A 24,168-nucleotide genomic window follows, 5' to 3' on the forward strand; every position below is an offset into this window, starting at 1 on the left:
CTTTTTTTTCCCTTGGCTGCGTCTACACGTACAAAAACCTTTACAAAAAAGGGGATTTTGATGTTGGCCAGGGTCCTTTCGAAACAGACCCATGTGTAGACAAGCTGTGGGTGAGTGAACCACGGCACCTTCAAAGTGCCGTGGCCAGCGGCATGCTAATGAGGCACTGAATATTCATTTCCGCACCTCATTAGTATTCTTCAATTTGGCCATTATCATGGCAATTTCAAAGTTTTTTTGTAAGTGTAGACGTAGCCCTTGTGTGGTTCTGTTGCTTGGTGATCAGGTGTGGATATTGACCATGGCCTTTTCCATCCTTGGGAAAGTTTGGTATGTCTGGCCTTTTAGGGTTCCGTGCAAGAGAAAATATTTGAGAGGTGTGTGCAGGTGGGGAGAGCAGAAAAGTTCCTTTCTCTACTTTGAGAACATTTGGTCCAGCTGAACCATTGGCTTTTAAAGAACACGAGAGAACGCAAGATATTAGCCAGCTCTTCCTTGAGCAAACAATAGAGCAGCGGGGAGAATTGTTTGAAGATTTAATACCTTAATACGTTTTCCATCTGTCCTTGAGAGGTCTCCCAGAGATAATTAAATACATTTGTACTCACAGCCCATTGCAAAAAAATAAAAAGCAGCAACGGTGCCTCCTTGGTAATTCCAAAAATAGCAATGAGGGCTCTCGCCGGGCTGGGCTGGGCTGGCAGGAGGGGCTTTGCTGAAGCGAAGTCTTCAGCCGCCTTTCTTTCCTAAAATCCAAAGCACCAGTGAACTGCTTTTTCCAGTGGCCCCTCCCCAGGTTTATTCATCTGCCATTTCTTTTTCATAGGTGTGAAATATCATTTTGCTTCTCCTACTAGCCTCCCCTGTTATGATAAGTTACCCATGCAGCTATTCTGAAGAACTGGGATTTTCTTTCTTTGCAAAAGTTTTTTAAGGAGCCTCCAAAATGCTTTTCAGAAGGGCAACACTGACACCTGCTGGCAAAGGTGGAGCCAGGGGTGGCCTGTAACAGTGTTTCCCGAATGGTGTTCTGGGGTTCTGCATAGTGAAAATAAGGGTTCGGTGAGAAAATTCCATTACAAAAGCGGGCTCCTCTGTGACTCCCTGCCCCGCCACCACTGGAACAGAAGAACTAAATTTAATTGGTTTAATGGCTGGCAGGGCAGTGGGAGGGATCTGATCATTAAACGAAGTGAATGTAGTTCCTTTATTTCAGCAGCAGCAGCAGCAGCAGGGCTGGGAGCCGCAGAGTGTCCCTCACTAGTCCTGCTATCTGTGTGGCCACACCCCTTCAGTGGGCGTGGCTCAGCTTACCCCTGCTGGTGGAACAGCTCCATGTCAGCCTTCCTTCTGCCAGGTGCATGTGGCCACCTGGTGGGGTCTCCCCAGCCAGCACTATGGGTGGGTTAGTGCTGGGGGCCGGTTTGGGCCTGAGAGGGGTTATGCCTGTGGATGGCGGGGGGTAGGTTTGCGGGATGTGGGGTAAAGCTTGGGGACAGAGTGGATTTGGGGGCTGAGGGCTGAGGTGGGTAAAGCCTGGAGTTGGGGGACGGGGGTTCGGAGGCCGAGTGGGGGTAGAGCCTGGAGTTCCGCAAAATTATTTTGAGTTAAAAAGCGTTCCATGGCCAAATAAAATTGTGAATCCCTCGCCTGTGACTTTGCAGCACCATAGGGGGAGCCCTTGCAAGAGCTGGCCTGTTTGCCAAATCTGCCCAGTAGGTTTATCATGGTAAGGAGCCGCTCCCCCACCCCCCGCCCCACCCCCAAACTGAATTTGATCTGCTGCTTCTCCGCCTCTTCTTTTTGTAGAATAATTTGTAGAACTAGGTTTCCAGAGCTGGACACCCTCTTTCTCCCTGAGCAGTCTCAGAGGCGTGGCTGTGTTCGTCTGTCTCCGCAAAACACAGCGGCATCCAGAGGCCCTTTAAAGACCAACCGGTTTTTGAGCATAAGCCACAGGTTTTTGCCTGCTTCTGTTTTTTTTTTTTTCCTGATTAAGTTGCCATGATCTTGTATGTGTGTAAACCAGTCACTGGTGATTTCTGCCAATGTGTCTCGATTGAACATGACCATTTAGTTGATCTCTGCCTTGGAATATGGGCAACCAGTCCCAAGACTGATTTAGATTCACAGAAGACTGGGAAGGTCCGACATTGTCAAAGCTATTTGAGCTCGTTACTCTTGCAATATGATTAAAGGTGGGGGTCTGTGCTTGCTGCCATATGTACTGCAGATTAAGTATTGTTATTATCGTACCACTGAAGCTGGGGAAGGGACAGGGATGGAGCTTTCATTTGGAAACTAACTGGTCTTCAGAGGAGAATTTAGCTTTTGTGGTCACTGATGACGAAGCTTTATGGTGCCTTGAAATCATTGCAGTGGGATTTTAAGTTTTGAAGAAGAGGGGAGCTGCAAGCAAATGCTAGTGGAGGGTTGGCGTGCCTCTGTCAAGACTCATCCTGATTTTCCAACTGTAAAGGTCACAGTCCTGGCCTGTTTTTTTTGTCACAGACCTTTCAGATCCACCTTTGTTCACATCTGAGTACCTTGACCTATTTTGCTTTGCCATTTTCTACAACTTCTGAGTGAAGCTGTTGCTGGCTAAACCCACTGAGGGCAGGTTTGTGATCTCCGAGAGCATGGAGGGAAAATACGTCCACTGCCTATATTCTAGCTGGTGGGCCTGCGCCTTTGATAATTGTACAGCAGGGTGAGCAGGGAGACATTCCTCACTGTATTTCAGTGATAATTAGATTTTCAGGGGTGCTTTGCTTTTTAGGAACTGCCTTTCATGAGCCTCCGCTTACTGGCAAATATTCTTTTCTTGATTTGCCATCAAAATCTTCTGTCTTAAACGAATTAGAACTGATTTGAACACATGGAAGACCTTTGTGTGGGCTGCCAAAATACCTTACTAGAGTTTCCAGAGATTTTACCCAAATCCTTTCCCTGATCGATTTTTTTTTTTTTTTTTTTTTTTTTTTTTTAAAAGAATAATCTATGGCTACTTTTGTTTTGAGTTCCTGGTTATTGTAACTTTGGCGACTGAAAGAACATCTTTTCTATTATGAAAATGGCGTGTGCATTTTATTCTGCAAACCAAAACCCTGCTTTCTAATGCTCTGAGAGACTGAGACTAGATAGCTCTGATCTTGCTTGGAACAAACCACAGGGGAAAGTAGTTCATCCAGGTCCTGGTGCCTGATTAGTTCCCATGTAGAGTTAGTTAAATATGTTGGTCCTGACCTGTTAACCCTTCTTTCCTCATCATGGTGGTGAGCCACTTCTCTCTCTGTGGATGCCCTTAGGGTTGTGTTCAGTGAAGATGCTTGAGCCAGTGGTCCCTTGATTTAAAAGGGAGGTGACCAATACTGGGGCATGTTCCAAAAAAGGCAAATTCAAACTCGCCTTTTATCCTTTGGATGCCTCCGTTATTGGGTCTTGATCAAACTGCAAGGCATAGTATGGTTTTCCTCTAGTTTTGGGGGCAAATGGGGTGTGGGTCAAAGGTTGGGGTAGTTGTGGGTTGCTGTTTTTAATTTATTGATGGTGCTTTATATTTTTTGGTCAGGATTGAAAGGCCGGGTGTGAAATTAGGTGGATTGACAGGATGCCATTAAAAGTGCTAGGGTTTGATGCCACACTTGTTGGAGTCCCTGGGCAGGACTGTAGAACTTCCCAGAAATATCACTATCCCTGATTCCTGATGGTTGCCCCTCCCTTCTGTGTGACCCACATGTAGTTACTATTTTTTAAGTTACATTAACATGCTTAACGTCTCTTCCAGATTCACTTCTGCATCTTTGCCCAGCTCACTCTCTTCTCCCACCCTCAACCCCAGTTTCCAAGTATAAGAACCATCCTGTTGATCTGGGAGCAGCATTTGTGATGAGCTTACACTAGCTGCGGCATCTTTGAGAACATTCACCTCTGAGTGAATAACAGGGTTATTCTCCTGACACGGTTGGTCAAAGGTTTAGATGGGTCTGAAAACTTGGGTCTGGCTTTTGGGCTCCTGGCTGGTTGGCCAGATGACCCTCAGCAGATAGAGATTGGGCACCTCGCTGTACAGCCAGGGTGAGGCTGTGACTCAGAGCTAAGGGAACCCAAGGTTTATGGAAGAAGAGATGGACACTCAGCTGGCATCTCCCTCCAGGACTGAAGAGTCTGATGGAACTGAATGCTGCCCACTTGCTCAGCCTTCTCTAGTGGGCATCTGGTGGGGCTTGGAGTTTTTACCATAGTCTGATCAGTTCCGTGAGTTTGATTTAACAATAAAAATGAAAAGGGGATTTGAAAACCACCTTCCCAAGACAAGTATCAGAGGGGTAGCTGCGTTAGTCTGTATCCGCAAAAACAAGAAGTCCTGTGGCGCCTGCATCTGAAGAAGTGGGTCTTTGCCCGCGAAAGCTTATGCTCCAATAACTCTGTTAGTCTGTAAGGTGCCCTGAGACTTCTCATTGGTTTTCCCAAGACAGGGTGTTGGACTGCAGAGGCACTGAATAGAGTGGCTTGCGTTTCTTGCATTGGCTCCCTTCACAGCTGCATCTGGCTCAGTCAGATGTCACTAGACTTGTCCGAGGGGCTGGTATTTCAGTAAGCGTGTGGGGCTGTTTGACTGGAGAAGCTGTCCCTAATGATGATTGAGATCCTGCCTGTGGGTGCTTTAGTAATATCAAATACAGTCCGCAGAGAAATTTGTCTCTGTGGCCCACCTGCCCACTTTGTGCTTGCCTCTCTGCCCTGTCCCCTCCTGCTGCCATTTGTGCATCGGATCTACTCTTTCCCTTTGAGATCCCTACAACTGCCCTCTACTGCATTTCTGAACCCCTCCTTGCCTCCTATCTCTGCCAGGTGGGTTGCACCTCCTGCCGTCTAGCACTGGGTAGGAGAGCTGTGACTTCTGCTAAACTCGTTTCCTCCCCACCTCAGCTTTGCCGGTTTTGTCTGCTGACAATGTCCAGTCTAACAACAGCTTGTGCGCTGCCTTGGACACTGCGCTGTACGTTGCCTAGCCCAGGGGAGCCACGTGCTTGACTGAGGTTCTGAGGCACTACTGTGAATAGAACAAGACTAACGCAAAACCACAGACGACCTCTCCTTCATGTGAAGAGCTAGGAAATCAGCAGTGGGATATTAAAGCAAACGGGTTCAGTAATCCCAAACTCTTCCCCTCCCTCCCTTTAAATATGAGTGGCAAACAATGCAGCTGCAAGTAGAGGCTAGGTCTACCCTAGACCTTTAAAGTCGATTGTAGATATGCAATTCCAGCTACGGCAATAGCATTGGTGGAATCAATTTATCTACAATCGGCTTATGTGGCCGCCCTCACTGAGGGAGGGGAGAAACTCTCTCATTGACCTCCCTTACTCCTCATGAGGTTGAGGACTACAGGGGTCGACTGTGAATCCCAAATAGTTTGATTTTTGCGTGTCCCTGCTAGACGTGCAAAATGGAACCTCAGATGGTCAACCCTGACTGGGCTGATCTTCCAGGTAGTGAAGACGAACCTTAAGACATAAGTGAGGAATTTTTGCTACTCTGAGCAATGTTTTTCCTCCAGAACACCAAGAAGTCCTGTGGCAACTTACAAAGTAACAGATATTTTGGAGCATAAACTTTTGTGGGCAAAGACCTGCTTCATCAGATGTGTCTCAAGCATCTGACGGAGCAGGTCTTTGCCCACAAAAGCTTATGTTCCAAAATATCTGTTAGTCTATAAGGTGCCACAGGACTTCTTGTTGTTCTTGAAGACACAGACTAACACGGCTGCCTCTCTGATACTTTTTGCTCCAGGGATTTTTCCTCTTTTTTTTTTTTTTTTTAATGCCTCACCCCTCTACTTGAGATCCACAGGCCAGACCTGACAAGACTGCTTTCCGCTGGGCTCAGGAAACATGAAATGTTCCAGGGTTATGTTCACCTTCTCTTAGCCCCTTTGTCTTGCTGAGGTCTCACAAGAAATGGTTTATAGCTAGGGGTTCTGAATCTGTCATAGCTCTGGAGAGCATCTCCGATGGACGGACTGTTTCTCTTTTTGAACCACTCACTATTTTTTCTCCTCTTTTTTTTCCCAACCTGTCACAGCAACAGTTGGAGGAGGAAGCAGCCAAACCACCAGAGCCTGAGAAACCGATCTCACCCCCACCTATTGAGTCCAAGCATCGCAGCTTAGTGCAGATAATCTATGATGAGAACAGGGTAAGTCACTTACCGGCCGGCTCGTTGGACTGACCCAGGTCTTACCACAGCCGTTGTGCTATGGGCATGCAAGTAACATCATCTCTATTGTAATGAGGCTCGTAAGAATTTGACCAGGGCCAGGCCAGTGTGGGGACTAGATTTCTGGTAGCTGCTAGCCAGCCACACACGCCAATGGCCTGCCTGTCATATGCTCTCTTTTGACTCTTGTGAGAGATGGTGGTGGGTGGGTGTTGACAAGCAACCAGTGCAAAGGGTGTTAATTGCGTAGTGGGGCTCTGTGTTGCCAGAGGGGTGAGGGTTTCGTGGCTCTGACTTGAGATACCTGGAATCCTGCTATGGAGCTCTGTTGTGCTCACTCCACTGAGCCCACTCAGTGTGACATCCTCCTGGGGTCATTTGGCTTCTTGAATATTTGTATGTGGAACTAAAGGATGATCTCATGGAAACGTGGGTGCTCCCAGGTTTGTGTGGATGGCACGGGTGCTGTGATGCTTTCCGTCAGCCTCGTGACCGTATCCCACACTTCTCTCCCATGGCTGGATGTGCTGGCAGGTTGCTTGCTTGGCTTCCACAATGACGCCTGCCTTTCTGTGCAGCTTTGTTTTTTGCTGGACTGTCTGAGGACAGTGTCATTTATTGGAAGTTTCAGGACCAGCGTTCCTGTTCGGTTTTTTCCATTCATGAGCATAAATTTTGCTGTGTGCCCCAAGGCATGTGTCCGCGCACCACCAATAGGAACACAGGCTGCCTGATGCAGGTGGCTGTGGGCACTCTGCTAATCTGTTAGGTGGCACTTGAATCCCCTCTGGGCAAACACCCAAGCTGTCAGCTTGTAGGGCACGCTGTCCATGACCCCCCAATTCAAACAGCCCTGAGTGGGGTCACTGAACTCTTTAGTGGGTGGTGCGGAAAAGAATGCAAGGAACAATGGGAGTTTGAACGTGCCATTGAGAGCAAATGGTTGCGATGAATTGGAGGCAGCTGAGTGCAATGCATTGGCTCCAGTTTTTAGTTTATGGCTTCAGTTTGTCTATGAGCTGCACTTCATACCCTGCTGTTACTAAGACTCCTAACGGTCCCGGACCTGGCTTGGCTTGTGCTGTGAGCCTTTGCAATAGAGAGTGCTTGTTCAAAGCAGGTTTGGAATCTGCCCAAACGAAGACCCAGTCTGACATCTCCTCTTCTTCCACAGACTGTTAATATCCGCAGGCAGCTGAGGTGTGGAAGGCAGATGCTGCTTCTGTATTCTCTTTTAGGGGATCCCATGTATAACAACACGCGATAACCTTAGAACTGGTTTATCCCTAGGTAGACAACTCAAACAATCATCCCCTTCTTTTTTTAAAATAGAAGGCCTGGCAGGCTGCCAGCCTCGTGCTTGGATCTGAGATCACACGCCCCCTGCTGGGGAGTGCAGTCGTGTAAGCCGGTAGAGGAGGGAGTTGGGGGGACCGGAACAAGCGTGGGATTCTACAGGCCTGTCTGTATGAATCAAAGCAGTCTTGCAATTTGGCTCTCTAGTAACACACACAGACAAGGGTTTGGCTTGTTTTTTTTGGTTCATCCACTTCTGCTGCAGCTGCTCGGCATTGAGATCTCCAAGATAGTCCTTCGGGAAGCTTCCAGCCATTGGGGACCTCCCAGGAAGTAGAATAGCAGCGGTCTAGACTATGTATTTTGTTTGTTTCCACTAGTTCTCGATAACAATCGGAATCACACAGAGAGTCCACAGAGTATTGAGATCTCTAATTGCCACTGATAATGAGGGTCTGCATCTGTGTTCCTTGTAAGTTGTGTGGCCGCTCAGGCAGAGGCAACTGGTGAGGAGGTTTGGGCGGGAAGCCATCCCCCTGCCAGATCAGAGAAGGGCCAAAACAGCCCTCTACCCCAAGCCCTGCGCTTGCTGTGCCTCTTCCCCCAGCCACGGTAGCCCAGGACACTTCTTTAAATGCCAAAGCAAGAGATGATTGCTTCACCCAAAACGGTTCTTCATGAACTTCAGTCTCTGCTTCCCCAGGGGTGTGTCCCCTGCCAGCCCTAACAGGTTGTGCCAGGTCAGAGGGGCGGTTATGGAGTGACAGCATTAGAGACTCTGGATAATCAAGTTAGCTAGCTATGGTGCGACCTACTTTCTTTTTGGTGATAGCTGTGGTTCTTCAGGATTCTAATTTTAGCCTTGTGGCTCAGCAGAGAGTTACATTTCTTCCACCCCAGCTCCTTGGGTAAGCGACATAGAACAATGTTTCTCAAGCTTTTTTTTTTTTTTTTTTTTAAATGAAGTAACCAACCCCTTTTTTTGAGAAAGTACCCCCAGTTCCTACAATTTTCAGACAATTTTTTCCCTACCATGGCAACACGTTTTTTGAACAACTTTAATCATAACTAGTTGGTTGGAAGAATTTGCCCATTGGCAATAAACTTGCCATCATGCTTATGATTGTGCAAAAAGGATAAATAAAAAAATCAGATGAATATAAAATGTTATTTTTTCTTTAAAAAAAAAAAACAGGTTGAGAAACACTGAGTTAATGTGCACTCTGGAAGAGCTCTGAGTGTCCCCAGGGGCACGTGAACCCCTCATTGCAAACCACCTGTGTAGAGGAACCTCACCATGTATGGGGGTTTGGATATCAGCTAGAATTGTCTATATTCATCCAGGCTCTCCTTTGACATTCACCTTAACGCTGTTATGCATGTCTGCCGCCCCATGACCTACTTTAGCAATGTGATTTGAAAGGTCTCTCTGCATCAGAGAGAGTTGTGATCATTGGCAAAATAGACCTGGAATCCCTTTATTCCTATATGCAATGTCGTGAATGGATTAATTGTATTCTGGATACATATGGCTGTGCAGATGGGATTAAAGAAGAGCGTAGCAGCTTGTGATGGACTTTGGTTCAGCGGGAACTGGCTGCAGTTGCTTGTCAGGGGAGGTTTTCAAAGGCACAGGTGGCAGGGGAGCGTGCAGCTGCCGTTGATATTTACCTTGCTGCCAGTTGTGCCTTTGCAAATCTCTGCCCATGTGTCCATTGATCTGAGGCGGTTTGTTATTCCATCCTCAGCAGGCCTTGGAAATGGTGCCTGCAGATTTTGTACTTGCCCCTTTTGCATATAGGCCCATGAGAGGAAATAACTACTCTGTGACCGCCCAGCCTGTGCACACAGGTGTGGCCCTTGTGTCTGTACAGAGGGCTGTCATGTGGTCAGGTGCAGTTTTAGGGCTTGTCTGTGCAGCAAACCAGGGTATGAATCTACGGCACCCCAGCTCTGGGGCTTTGTGCCCTGTAGGGGATGTTAAGATACTGCACCATGGATTCACACCTGGTTTGCTGTGCAGCACCAGGCTCCAGAAGGCCATTTGAGAAGTGGCCCAGAGATTTGCTGCTGCCTGAGGACCAAAGAACAAATGCACGAAGGGTGACGTGTTCAGTCATCAAAGTCCCATTTTCACTTGGGAGTCCCATGCACGTCCTTTTGGAAAGGATCTTACTCGCACACTGTCCTTGGGAACCTACTGGTGCCCTCCTTAGGATTGGACCTGTGCTGCCTGATGCTTTGTGGGATTCTGCCAAGGACGCACCAGGCCGTGGCAGTCACAGCAACCTGAGGTATGTTCCTTTCACGCCGTAATGTTCCCTGCTCCATGGGCTCGTCGCCAGGAGAGCAGCCCAAAGTTAACCAATGGACCCTGCTTCTGTACCCCATATAAATTGCTGCCAGAGGATAGCACTGGCTGGTAGTAATGCAGACACAATCGGTGACTGAGTGAATGCAACCGTGCAAGTGACCGCTAGTGGGAGAAAAGGATGAATGCAGCTTGGTCTGACGCCTCTGAGGTGGGTAGGAATCTCCCTGGAGTTTGTAATACTTCGTCCTAGGCAGTGTTATTGGCCAAGGAAGCTGTCTTGAGACATCTTCACATTAACCCCCCTAACCAGGGCAGATGTGCTGAGCATGTTGCTCTTAATGCTTTTATTCCACAAGGTTGTTCAGTGGGATTCCCCTCTGTTCCTGCCCCTTCTCCCCTCATGTTTTTTCCTGACAGTTGGCTGAACGTTTTTGGCCAGAGTAACTCTAGTTTTAAGCAGAAATTCCAGGTCTCCTGTTAAGTGCTGATTTTTTTTTCCCCCAGTTACTCTTGGAATACAACTCATCCCATGTTTTGTTTAGTTTCTTGCTTGTTTGTCAGCTTGTCCTGAAAGGTGGTCTCTGGTTTCACCCCACCTCTGCCCCGACTCACTAGTGCGCTGTTTGTGTCTGTACTCTCTGAACTTCTCAGCATTCTGCACATGTATCCTCACAGTCACAGCCTGTTGTCAGTGCCTGTCCGTGTATATGTTCGTGTGGCTTCCACCAAGTCGCTATTCGTGGAAGAAAGTTGCAGGCTCAGAGGGACTGCATTCACAAGACACTGGGTTTGGGTACATCCCAGGCTGGTGGTGACACATGTGAAATAAGTTTGGTGGGTCTCTGTCCTGGTCCCACATTCCAGTCTATGACAGTGTTTCTCAGCACGTGGTACATGTACTCTTAGCGGTACGTGAGAGAAGTCCATGGGGCACGTGTGCTGGAGCCATATGTGGCTCTTTGAGCAATAAAATGCTCGGCACTGTGAGAGCGCTGTGCATTGCTCTGTACTCATCCCTCCCAAGCACTTGGAGGGAGAAGCGCATGGCAGCAGTGATGGTGGTGATGGCTCCGGTGAGTCCAGGCATTGGATTACAAGAGGGCACGGTGCTTGGCTCTGAAGGAGGGGGGATTGGGTTCAAGTGAGGGGGTGGGGAGGGCTGGGGCTGCCTGGCTCTGGAGGAGGAGAGTGGGGATTGGGTTAAAGTGGGGAGCTGGCGGTGCCTGGCGCTGCTTATTATCTGACGTAAGTGGTAAAATTGCTATTTGTACAATTTTAGTTTAGTATTTGTAATTACAAGTGAAAGGGTTTAAAACAGACTGATTCCTTGGGAAAACAAAGAATAAAACTGCAGATCTGGAAGACAGTGGTACACAGTATCAGAAACATTGATTTAATTGTGGCCCTCAGCAGTTTGAAACCTAGGCTTGAACATTTGATTTCATCCAAACAAACTCAAATTTTGCATTAAATTCATTATATTTTTTTCTTGTAATTTCATTGATCACTGTTTATTGATGTTTGCATAAAAATGTATGCATGTGTATGAATGAAAAATTGGACTTATTTTATGTTCATCTAATTTTATTTATCCTCTTTGCACAGTCATAACAGGCAATTTCTTCCAACCAGCCAGTTACAGTTAAGTTATTTAAACAAATATGTTGCAATGATAGAAGAAAATGTGCGTGTCTGAAAATTGGAGGTACTGGGGGTACTTATTTTTTGTGAAAAGGGGTACTTTGCAAAAAAGACAAAACAAAGCAAAGGTTGAGAAACACTGGACATACTGTTCAGCAGGGCAATGTTCAGACTTGCTCTTATTAACAAGAGAGGATCATGGTTTAGAGAGACCTTGAAGACTGAGGTATTCTTTAAATTAAGACTACAGTGCCCTTCAAAAAAAACATGCTAGCTCAATTGCAAGCTATTGTCTTGATGCAGAAATTGCTTGAGGAAATTCCCTGTCCTGTGCTGGGTGGACTGATGGCCTAAAGCTCTCTGCATTTGTGAATCCTCTCACCCTTAAAAGGTCGTATCTGCATTGGAGAGAGAGAGAAGTCTCAAAATAGCCTCTGAACTTGGCTAAAACCGGCCAGTTGGTTGGGGGCACAGTTGGTTTGCCTCGCTGGAGCAGGCCAAGCCACGTCAGACCCTCAGAGGTTTTATGCCAGGTGAAGCAGTGAATGGGGAATGGACATTTGAATGCCCCTCTCTATTGAGTAGGGCAGCTCAACCGTTGCTGAGGGCTGCTCTCCCAAGCGCTCTGAAGGCTGAGGGATGCACCCTTTGCACCGTGGGAAGGACTACGCTAGAGCTTGGACTTGCTATCATTTCACATTCTCTCCAGCCCCAAGACTCCAGTCAGATCAGCCCCCCATTGTGCTAGGTTCTGTACGTGTCTACAGACAACAGTCAGCGGCTTAAATCCCCAAAGAGGCCCTAACTCTGTGGCAATTCAGATGGTTCCCAGCCCTCGCAGAGACTTCCCATCAGCCCCTTTGTCAGCTTGTTGCCTCCTTCAGGGCCCCTCTCTGCCTTCTCTCAGCTACTGGGCTACATGTCGGGGGTTGGGGGGGATCTCCTGGGCACTGAGGCTGCAGCATCTCACTGGGATTGTTCCACCAGGCCTCCCACTGAGTCTCCTCACCTGGACACTGCTCCTCTCTCTGCTTCCCCCAGGGAAACCAACTCCCTGGCTCTTGTTTTCCCCAGTTGCCCTCTTCCCACCTCCCCTCTGCCTACCCTGTTCTCCCCTCCCCCACTGTGGCCGCCTTCCCACCTCCCCTCATCCCCACCTTGTTCTCCCCTCCCCCACTGCAGCCCACTTCTTCCCTCACCCTATACCCCCCCTACACTTCTCCCCTCCCCCAGGAATGTCTCACTCAGTTCGCCCGTCCCCCACTGTGTCCTTCCCACCCCATGCTCCTTTCCACCATTACTGCCACCTTCACTCCTCTGCGTTCCCGACTCCCACCCCTAATTTTGACCCCTGCTCTTTTCTTCCTGAAACCCTCTGCAGAGCTGCTTGTGTGCGTAAGGAGGGAGCTACCTTTGCAGCGCATCTCCTCATCTGTTTCTTCCCTGTCTGGGGGCTTAGTTGTATTACCCCCATTATTTGTTTGTATCTGGGGTGTAAAAGCTGCTGACTGACGTGGGTTCTAGTTAATGGCACGCACCTTTCTCCACTTAGCTCAGCACCTTGAGGCTCAAACTCTGGCTTCCCTGGGGTTGCAGGGCTGTAACTGAGAGCAGGATACAGTTTGGAGACTTGATGGCTTTTATCTCTCTCCCCTGAGACAGCCAGTCTCTGATCTGAGTGTGAGAGCTGGTCTTTGAAACAGGCACATCCACTTCCCTTCCAAGCGTTGAACTCTCAACTTCTCTCATCTGGAGGGGAAGAGTTAATGTCAAGATGCTCACTGCAGCTTTTTGCCTTCAGCGCCTTTGCTGCTGTGGGACTGTGATTAAACAGTGTCATTCGGGTTTGGATGCAATTCCCTTCCTGTGCCATCCCAGGTGCTGGGGCTGATGGGTTGTGGCACTGCTCAGCCTTTCAGGCTTTGCTGTCAGAGTTTTGAAAAACTGAATCGGAAGCCGTGCAGCCAGTGGAAACTGGCAACAATGTCTATTTGGCTCTTGGGATTGTGTCTGTGGAAATCAATAAGATTAAATTTTAATTTGTTTTCTGTCTCAGTGCTTGTTCCTTCAGAAGGGCACCGCTATATATCTATAAATACAACAGCATGGTGGAAAATTGAAATTCAAAGGATTGTTGTACCTTTTTTTCCCCCTCCTACTGCTTTTATGTCTTTATGGAATGTATTTCCCGACCCATCCATTTTCCCGCATAAAGCATGTTCAGCAATGCTGGTTCTTCCATAAATAAATGAATAAATAAACAAAAGCTTTTAATGTTCGCAAGTAGAATCAAACATCTTGTTACCTATTTAGGGTCTCTGTTGCAACAGAATAAACCCACTTGCCCTTTCAAGGAATGGGGTGTGATGCTGATCCGATAGTGGTTTTACTCCAATATAACCGTGACTGCAGTGAACCAATTCCTGATGTATACTGGCCAATGTATATGGGGCTAGTGTGTCAATGTGAAAATCTTGTGTTGTCAGTAGAACATCTTTTCAAAATTCTTCCGGCTTTCATGTTCAAGATCCTATTTACTTGATTGAATTATTTTATTTGAGCTCTGCTTATTTAAAGCAAAATGACTTTTTCCCTCCATGTATTTATTATCATTTTCCTCAGGGATCAAAAATTCCATATAAATGTGTTTGAAAGTGAATTTGTCTGCCCACTAAGGGCAAGTTTATAAAGCACAATTATTCTGGAATAGCTTGTTCCAGAGTTGTTCCAAAATAAAATATTCATGAATAATGTGTCTACGCTACAGGGAAGCCCCGGAATAAGCAAAACTTATTCTGAAATAATGTGTCTACACACAATATAGCCAATTTCATATTAGAGCCCCTGGAAACAGTGCTTCCACGTGCTCTAATCCAAAATACTGCATCTACACAGCAAAATTATTTTGGAATAAAATTCCAGAATAGCTTATTTCAGAATAGCTCCTTTTCCCTGTCTACACAGCCCCATCCAAAATATCTGTTTCAAAATAGGCTCTAATTCTCATCGAATGAGGTTTACCAGTTTTGAAATAAGCCGTCCGCTGTTTTGAAATTACTACAAAATAGTGAGTGCGTTGTATAGATGCTCGCAAATTATTTCAGAACAGCTGCCGCTATTTGAAATAAGTTTTGCTGTGTAGACCTTCTCTAAGAGTCATCCAGACCAAGTGATGCTGGATCCTGGGTTTTCAGAGGATCTGGCAAGCATTGCGGTAAGTGCAGTAGCTCCGTAGAGAGGGATCTTTGTAAGCTGTACTATGCAATGCCACTCCCCAGCTTGACAAATTGGTGCTTTCCTATACTTGTGGCGATGACTAGAGTTAATTATCACTTCCCAAAGGCTCCTTAGCATTTCAACTTTCATTTTAAAGTGCTTTCTGAATGGGAGGTAAGTTTGCAGTCGGCTGGCTAGGATATTTATATATTTTTCCCTATGCACTGCTATCACTTTGTGTGATGGAGTACAACACACTCAGCTGCAGAAACCCACTTAAAGTGACTAGCAAACGACAAGTACTCGGAGACAAGAGAGGAACAGAAATGAGTCGGTCAGTCACGCTCTGCACAGGAAATGTTGGGAGGATTAATAATACACATCTCCAACATGACCCATTTCCCCAGTTTTCTTATTATGCTTGATGAGTCATTTGCAAACACAGTTGTCTGCAGCACAACCCACTGCGGGTACGATTTGCTAGGTAGAATTTCAGTAACGTGCTTTCAGATTTTCCAGTTGTGTTTTGGCAGCTATAATAACAGCACAGAATTCAGTGTGCCTACAATGCCTAGTTCAACTTCTTGGCTCTTGGACTATGGGACCAATTGAATCTCTTTTGTTTCACAAGAGCACTCACATTACTGAGAAGGCAGGAAAAAAATCACCACCTTGCTGCAGCAGTGCGATTAGGGTTATCTTCATTTGTGGAAAGTTACCTCTCTCCAACCTCTCCCCAACAGTTGAGAGCTAACAGAAGGCTCTGACTAGCAGACCCAGGATTTAACTTTTGAGGACAATGTTCCAATACTTTGGCATAGATCAAGCCTGAAAATTACATTTGACCCAGTTGCATCATGCAGTGATATGAAAAATCCACACCCCAAGTGACACAGTTAAGTTGACCTAAGGTCTCAGGAAGACACAACTAGGTTAACAAAAGAATTTTTCACCTTTTTGGGAGATGGGTTTTCCTACCGCGATGGGAGAGCTGCTCCTGTCAGCTTAAGTAGCATGCACAGTCATGCTAGAGCATTGCAGTTCCCGGGGGTAGATAAACCCTGAGTGGGAGTGGTGATTTCCACCTACTGAACTGGCTCAAACCCATCCTGCAGAACTGGAGGTTTTCCTGGGAGGTTACTGGTTCAAGGCTGAACCCTCCTTAGCTTGTAAGACCTGCCAAAATGCCATGGTGACGTGACTCTAGAAGAAAATAAATGCTTTCTCGGTGTCCAGAAATTCATGTAGCCCAGATGGGGCCAGTATTGATCAGCTGCAAGCCTGTCCTAACTGTCTTTTAATCTTAATGCAGAAGACAGCATAAGCAAGAGAGACTTTTACATTTTAAGCAATGAAGCTCAAGTTACTTCCAGATTTTGCAGAATATGTGACACTTGATTCTAATCTGAGGTTTACACCAGTCTGATTTACATTGACTTCAGTCGCTTTACTTTGTGATTTGCATTGTTGTTTCTGAGATCAGAGTCCATCCTGCTGCTTTAAGATGCAAGTTTCTCTCCCCAGACCGTGGCAATGAACTCGTAATCTAAATGGTCAGGGCGGAACATAGTCACACAGTGAATGTCTCCAGCACTGTTCTGGATATTCCCTGGCTCCTGAAATGATTTGCTTTTCTCTGTGTGGGACATGTCTGATCCGGAATGAGAGTGCTTACATTCTTAGGCATGGCCTGACTTTGAGTGCTGCATTTGTTGTCTATGAAATGCTATAAATAACCCTGAAAGCATGGCTCAGCACTGGTGGCTATGAGTGTACATGGAAGAGTGGCTGGAAAAACCCCTGGAAACTGCCGCTGTCTAATTTCAGATCTGTGTTCTCAGAATAATTTTGTGTTTCCTTATCTTTTGGGGCTTTTTTTTTTTCTTTTCAAAATAAAAACAATCCATACATGAAGCCCAGGCTCACTAGCCCTTCTGGTACCTTGGGAGGTTTGGGAGTCAGAAGGTGCTGTGCTAGATCGGGATCCCTGCAGGGAGCTCGCCTTTCCTGTAAATTGGTCCGGTGAACTTTTTCCCCTCCCCTCCCGTGCCAAGCAAACAGAAAATCTGGGTTGTGTTTCCTGACTAAGGATCTCATTGAAAACCTCTACCATGGCCCTCCAGGAGTTCCTTATATATAGGCTGCATCTACACTTCCATTCCTCTTTCAAAAGAGGCATGCAAATGAAGGAAATTGAAAATGCAGATGAGGTGTGGATTTGCATACCTGACACCTCATTTGCATATTTTTTCAAAAGAAAAAAAGCAGTGTAGACGCAGCTCTTTCAAAAGTAAACCCCATCTTCGAAAGAATCCTTCTTCCCATAAAAAAATAAAGGGAAGGGGATTACTTTTGAAAGAGCCGCCTCTACACTGCTTTCCTTGTTTCGAAAGAAGAATACGCAAATGAGGAGCCAGATATGCAAATCTGCACCTTATTTGCATTTTTGATTCCTCTCATTTGCATTCCTCTTTCAAAAGAGGAATGCAAGTGTTGACCTAGTCATAGTGTCAATATTTTCAGGAGTAGTTTGAATGGCATAATCCTGATATTAGCGGGGTGCCCCATCCAGCAGGGAAAAAGCGAGAAACAAAAAGTTAAATTGAGACTTGCCCAGAGCCATGTGCAGCAGGGGCAGTAGGGGTGTAGGAGTCCTTGATGGTATTAGGTACCATGCCTTGAGAAGCCATGGATGCCCTCAGAGAGGATGTACTGGATAGTGGGAATGATGTGGAGAAGAAAGCAGGAGGAAGGAGGATGACACCTGACCACTGTGCCCTTGAACTTTTCCATCAATGAGCAGAATAAATTTTATGTGCACCAAGGCATGGGTGGAGGTGCACCACCAACACAAACACATGCTGCTGGTTGTGAGTGGCTGCAGGTCTGGTAATCATCTGGGCAGTGCCTTAATCTCTCCTGAGTGGCTGCCTAAGTGCTCAGCTCATAGGGAACTCTACACCTGACCATCTTTCCCCATTGCTTGTGGTACAGTTGGAACCAGGCCAGAGCAGTCCCGGCTGTGAGCCGGAACAAGGCCTGTGACTGCGTCTGGCACCTTATAAGGGTCCAAGCAGGATTGTTTTGTTCTCTGTGCTGGCTCTTCGTGCCCCTTTGAGGTGCCTTGGGGCAGAGTTTCAGGGAAGGCCTTTCTTCTGGGGTGTAGTGGGAAATCAAATGGGTCTTGATGCGGGCTCTGTTTTTGCACCCCCAGTGACCTGTGACATTCTTGGCCCCAGCATCAGTTCAAGGTGTTACCATGTGAACTGGAACCCAATGCAAAGCAAGCAGAGAAGCCCAGTGAAAAAGTGACTCAGCTCCTGGGGGCTACAGCATGCCTGGAGCTGCACAGACTGATGCACATCAACCACTTTTGGTGGTGGCAGTTCCCAGCCCTTGGGGGTGAAGGGGGAACCATGTGTCACTCAGGAGGTTTTTAGCGCTCTCATGAGAGCTGTGTCATGTCTGTCCCACCCCGAATGGGAAGTAGCCACGCCCATCCTCGTGATGATCACCCGGCGGGGGGATCAGGCCTTTCCAGTATACTCCAGGAAGTAGCTGGCCGTAAATCGTGCACCACCATCGTGCTGGTGGTGCTGCACAAGAGAGGGCAGGGTATGCTTACCATGTCTTGCAGAGCCTGGCCCTGCAAGGAGCGTCTGTGCATGATGAAACATGGGGCTGAAATGAGTCGGGGCTGGTAGACCTGCAGCTCTGATGACAAGTGGTTTCTGCTCTATATATGATTTGATGCCCTGCCACATGGACCAGATTCAGTGTCAAAAACTGAAGGGATCCCCTCTTGCAAAGAAAGCATTAGACTGGCAGTCTGGAAAGCTGTGTATTATTTCCAGCTCTACCACTGGGAAGCTGTGGGCTCGTCACTCCCCTGCTATGGGCCTCATTTATCTTCTGATCCCTTCTCTACCTAGATTGTAAACACTTAGGGGCAGGAACCGTCTTGCCCTATGGGCTCTGGGCTCATTGTGGGCTTTCTGCTGCTACTGTAAAACCCACAAACCTTTTGCTTGTCCCTGTATCTGGAGAGAGACAAATCCCCATGTGAAGAGCTATTGCTTTGCATTTTATGTTTAATCACATTGCTCGCTGCATGCGTTCCTAAGAGCATCCCAGAGGAGATTCCTCCACAGCCCTAGCAAGAGACCGAACTCTGCTCTTACTTAGGTTGCTGTTAAATCCAGAGTCACTCCATAAGCAGAGCAGCTGTGGTGTGAAAGGGAGTCGAATTCTGCCCCAGCATGCTAGCTCCAGTGCTGCAAGTTAACTCTGGCTTTGTGTGCACTTTATCGCCCGGGCGATGCGGTCACGGACCTGCGCCAGGAGACGAGCCACTCCAGAAGTTAGCAGTGCTGAGAGCGCAGGTCCCAGTAAGTGTAAGGTAATGCATGTTGGAAAAAATAGCCCAAATTACACGTACTACATGATGGGGTCAAATTTAGCTACGACAGATCAGGAAAGGGATCTTGGAGTTATAGTGGATAGTTCTCTGAAGACATCCATGCAGTGTGCAGCGGCAGTTAGTAAGGCAAATAGGATGTTAGGAATTATTAAAAAAGGGATCGATAATAAGACAAAAGATATCATACTTCCCCTATATAAAACTATGGTACGCCCACATCTCGAGTACTGCGTGCAGATGTGGTCTCCTCACCTCAAAAAAGATATATTGGCATTAGAAAAGGTTCAGAAAAGGGCGACTAAGATGATTAGGGGCTTGGAAAGGGTCCCATATGGGGAGAGGCTAGAGAGACTGGGACTTTTCAGTTTGGAAAAGAGGCGATTGAGGGGCGATATGATAGAGGTATATAAAATCATGAATGGTGTGGAGAAAGTGAATATAGAAAAATTATTTACCTTTTCCCATAATACAAGAACTAGGGGACACCAAATGAAATTGATGGGTAGTAGGTTCAAAACTAATAAAAGGAAATTTTTCTTCACACAGCGCACAGTCAACCTGTGGAACTCCTTGCCCGAGGAGGCTGTGAAGGCCAGGACTCTATTAGGGTTTAAAAAAGAGCTTGATAAATTTTTGCAGGTCAGGTCCATAAATGGCTATTAGCCAGGGATAAAGTATGGTGTCCTAGCCTTCATAACAAGGGCAGGAGATGGATGGCAGGAGATAAATCACTTGTCTTCTGTTCTCCTTCTCTGGGGCACCTGGCATTGGCCACCGTCGGCAGATGGGATGCTGGGCTTGATGGACCTTTGGTCTGACCCAGTATGGCCATTCTTATGTTCAGTAGTGCTATCTGCACTGGTGTTTTGCAGGTGTGTGCGTGCAGTGCCATGCAGTAACTTGCTAGTGTAGACAGACCTTTAGAGCAGATGCTGCATCATTGATGGATGGTGTGTCAGGAATCTGGATTGAACAGGGGCCATTAGGATCTTGCTGTGGAACAGTGAGAGGAGGGAATAGAAAACCAGTGGGATTCTCACTCATCACCCTGTAAACAACACCTAGGGTTGCTTGTGAATGCCTTGGGAACAGAGCAGTAGAGTTTGAATAACACCTATTCAGAGTGTGGAGGGAGTGGTGACTCCTTTGCTGTCCCTGTGTGAGGATAGGTGCTCTGTAGGGTGGGTCATTAAGGGCTCAGGATGTGCGTGATGAAACCAACAAGGAAAATCCCATTGACTCAATGGGGAAATAGCTTTGAGCGCTACGTGCAAAACCAGATCTCCATTATGTGCCTGTGGAAGGGCACAGATGCAGCAGAACTGCCACCTTTCTGCTGCAAAGACCCTGCAAAGGCGAGAGGTGTTCTAAGCCTCCTTTGCATCCTGGTCCTTTGCCTGCCCTCCAGGGCCAGACTTTGTCCGTGAGTGTGCAGAACTGGCGTGTGTTCTCCTGACGCTGTTCGTCCTGCAGCATAAATCTTCTGTTAGGACTGTGGGGAAGATGGCTAGCTAATATATGCCATTAACATCTCTGCCACCCTGCTATCACCTCTGCTTGGGTGGCCTTTTAAACAGCTACTTACAGTGGAGTGATGATCTGATAAATGCAACAAAGGAGCGTCAGCAATTGCATTGTGTGTCATGTGTTAATCAGGCAGTTTTCGAGATGGAGGCATTGCTTTGTGTACATACAGCCAGATGACCATGCCTGGAATACTTTCCCTGGAACTTTTACCTTCTGGAGATGTCTCTGCTAGCCAGTTAATGCCAGAGAATGTCACTCTTCTCCATTCCCAGTCTCTTTCTTCTCCCTGCAAGGTTCTGCCTCTGGTCCTCTCGTTAAGTTGTCTAAACACAACAAGTGCAGCAACTAAGCACGTTCAGCTTTGAGGTGATCTTATCGTACTCAGAGGCCTTCAGCAACTCAATCTATATAGCTGGCATTGGATTGTACCAGGACATCTTTTTTTTTAATGCACCAGTATCTGTGAAAATGAGCCTTCTCTGTGAAAGACTGCCTCTGATTTTGTGGCCACAGTCAAAAACCCACAATTAACGGCACCTGCAGTTAACTGACACATAACAGAGGGAGAGCTGTGCGAGTCTATATTGCTCACCTTAAGAATATTTTTCTGATCTGTCAACCTTGATTACTATTTTTGGTTCTTTGTGCCTTAAATATTGAGTCTGTTCTGTTCTGGTACGGCTATGGTCTGAAGAAGTGGGTCTGTCCCATGAAAGCTCATCACCGAATAACTTATTTTTAGTCTTTAGAGTGCTACTGGACTGCCTTTTTGTTTTAACTGTTATGGCGTTTGTGCCAGCTGCTCCAGAGCCAGTGTCTCTAAGCCAGCCAATAGGTAGATGCATAATGAGAAATGAGGGCATGCTAATGGACAGGTAACTAAAAGCCTAGAGGCTGTTTGGTATTTTCAACACACCCAAAGTTGGCCTAATTCTGCTCCTCTTGACAATCTCTCCCACTGCCTTTTTACACTCAGGTTTTTAAAGCCGGTGCCTCAGTATCTCCAAGATCATAGTGTTTTGTATGTCTCTCAGAGACCTGAAGATTCTAGGCTCATTGAGGTTAAACTTCTGAATCTGTAATATCAACAAGCCTAGGGACAGGCCTAACTCAAACAAAATAATGAGGATGAATGCACAGCTGGGGAAACACACACGTTACTTACAGGGCAGTACTAAAGCTTAGTGACCTTTGTTTGATAGGTGCTCAAGATTCAGTGTGTGCTGTTCACTAATGACATAGGGAGACTCCATTTGGCGTTGTTGACTAGTTTGTATGAGTTGCAGAACCAAGACTTGTTTAACTTTCTATTTCCTCCCCTCTTTTTCAAAGAGAAGGAAGGCTAGGAAATTGAACGCAACAACTTGGCACATAATTACAAGTTAAAGTCAGTTGGGATGAAGTGGTTGTAAGGTTTACATACTTACCTGTATCTAAGTATTGCATAGTAACAGAGAGGTAGCCGTGTTAGTCTGTACTCCAACAAAACAAAACAGCAGAAATGTAGCACTTTAAAGACTAACAAAATGATTTATTCTGTGATGAGAATTTGTGGGACAGACCCACTTAATCAGATCGATCTCATTTCCTACATAGCACATCCGGGGTGGGGAGAGGATGTTAATTGTCCTGCCTGAGATAATTACCAGCATCAAAGGAAGGGAAGCAGTCCTGGTAATGCGTGAGGTAATCAGTGTTTCTGTTCATACCACGTCTTAATGTGTCAAATTTGAATATGAATTCCAACTCCCAAATGTCTCGTTCTAATCTGCTTGTGAATTTTTTGCTCCAGGACACACATTCTCAGGTCTTTAACAGACTGGCCCACTCATTGAAGTGTTCACTGACTGGCTTATGTGTATTGAGTTTCATGATGTCTGCTCTGTGTCCACTTATTCTTTGGGGAAGGTTTTGCCCAGTCTGTCCGACGTACATAGTGGCAGGGCGTTGTTGGCACATAACGACATACGTAATGTTGCTGGAAGTGCGCGAGGAACGTTCCTTTGATCTTGTAACTAACATAATTAGGTCCAGTTATGGTATCCTCCGAATAAATATGTGGACAAAGTTGGCGGCGGGGTTTGTTTGTGGGCCATCCCCCCTGCCCCTCATCCCCCTTCTTCAGTCCTGTTTATTTGATTTGTCAGTGTTTATTGCAGTTTTTTTTGGTCCTTTGTACTTATGTCAGTCTGTATTGGAAGTGAAATTGGAGTGATGAAGTGGGTCTATTGCACAAAAACTCACCGCTGAATAAATCATTTCGTTAGTCTTTATAGTGTTGCGTGTCTGCTGTAAGTGTTGTGTGACAGGCTTTGAAATTGTCGTCCCATAGACTTTCTCAGACGTCAGTGTTAGTTGTTGGAAATTTAGATACATGGATTTCCAAAATCGATCTAATCCCACCAAGCCTGTTTCAGTGTCTGTGTGTAAGGGGCAGAATTAGGGTTGTGTTCAACCACAGCTTGACATGCCTCCATTGCAGTGGTGTGTTTTTACATAAGATTATGTTCTGCTACCGCAATGGTGATGCCTGTTTGTGGTCATTTTGAGTTTTACAATGAGAGCTACACTTAATTTTGCATGTAGGGATCTATACAGCCGCAATCTATGGAGCTGTCAGGGCATTATGTGAACGGTGCTGGCTACAGAATGGCACATTTTCCTTTCTGTGCACGTTTAGCAGGAAACATACAGTGCAAGATAAGGGTTCCTAACGGAAGAGATCTTCTGTAGAAAAGTCACTTTTTGGCAGTTGTCCCTTTTTACGACTAGGGATAAACTTGTTTCTTATCACAGAAGCGGTAGGTTACATCCTGTTGACACAGTGCTTTGACAAAGGTTGCATTTGTGCTCCTGAATACATTGCCTACCGGTGATCCAGAGATCACTCACTGATAGTCCGATGGGGCAGACTCCTCCCTGTTTGTTTGTGAAATGGCATTTAAAGAAACTAAAAATACCCATATTACTGCCTAAAGCTGCTTTCCTACGTAAACAGTGGCCTGAGTGTGCCACAGAGATGGCAATTGTGGGTGCTGTACTAATCAGCTTGGCAGCCCCCAAATCTCTCCTGTGTGGTTGGTTACCCAAGCACTCAGCTTACAGGGACACCGGTGGGCTTGTGAGGTTTATTAGCTGCCAGGTTGAGGGTATGTCTATGCTGTGCTGGGGATCAACCTGGTAGGGACTGATCCACCAGGCGTAGACTTATCGCATCATTTGAAGACTCAATAAATTCATCTCCAAACACACTCCCATCACCACTGGTACACCAGCAAAGCAGGGAGCGTAGTGGGAGAGCAGTCCACACCAACGTTACTGCATGGAAGGCACCGTGGTAGGTATATTGACTTCAGCTGTGCAGTTTGCATAGCTAAAGTAGACCAACAGTAGAGTGAAGACCAGCCTTGAGACATTAGTGGAGCTGGTCCTTTAGCTTTCAGGGTGGAGCTTATGCTTTTGGAGCCTTAGGGTGAAATTTCAAATCCTCTCTTCTTCCCAGTGTAGCTGATGGGGCATGTCAGCCTGAAAC

The 24,168-nt window shown here is 46.6% G+C and overlaps 1 protein-coding gene across 12 annotated transcripts in view; it reads left to right on the forward strand.

Moving 5' to 3' along the window:
• Positions 1 to 24,168, forward strand: part of NCOR2 (nuclear receptor corepressor 2) — a 446,369-nt gene that overhangs the window by 209,555 nt on the left and 212,646 nt on the right. For 11 of the 12 annotated variants that reach the window (XM_075012373.1, XM_075012370.1, XM_075012376.1 and 8 more), the window contains exon 6: positions 6,088 to 6,201. In XM_075012373.1, the coding sequence (XP_074868474.1) occupies positions 6,088 to 6,201 (114 nt within the window). The remainder of the gene's footprint in view (positions 1 to 6,087; positions 6,202 to 24,168) is intronic. The other variant, XM_075012374.1, reaches the window with a different exon arrangement.

The sequence above is a fragment of the Carettochelys insculpta genome, chromosome 18, assembly GCF_033958435.1.
Source record: "Carettochelys insculpta isolate YL-2023 chromosome 18, ASM3395843v1, whole genome shotgun sequence".
Taxonomy (NCBI): domain Eukaryota; kingdom Metazoa; phylum Chordata; order Testudines; family Carettochelyidae; genus Carettochelys; species Carettochelys insculpta.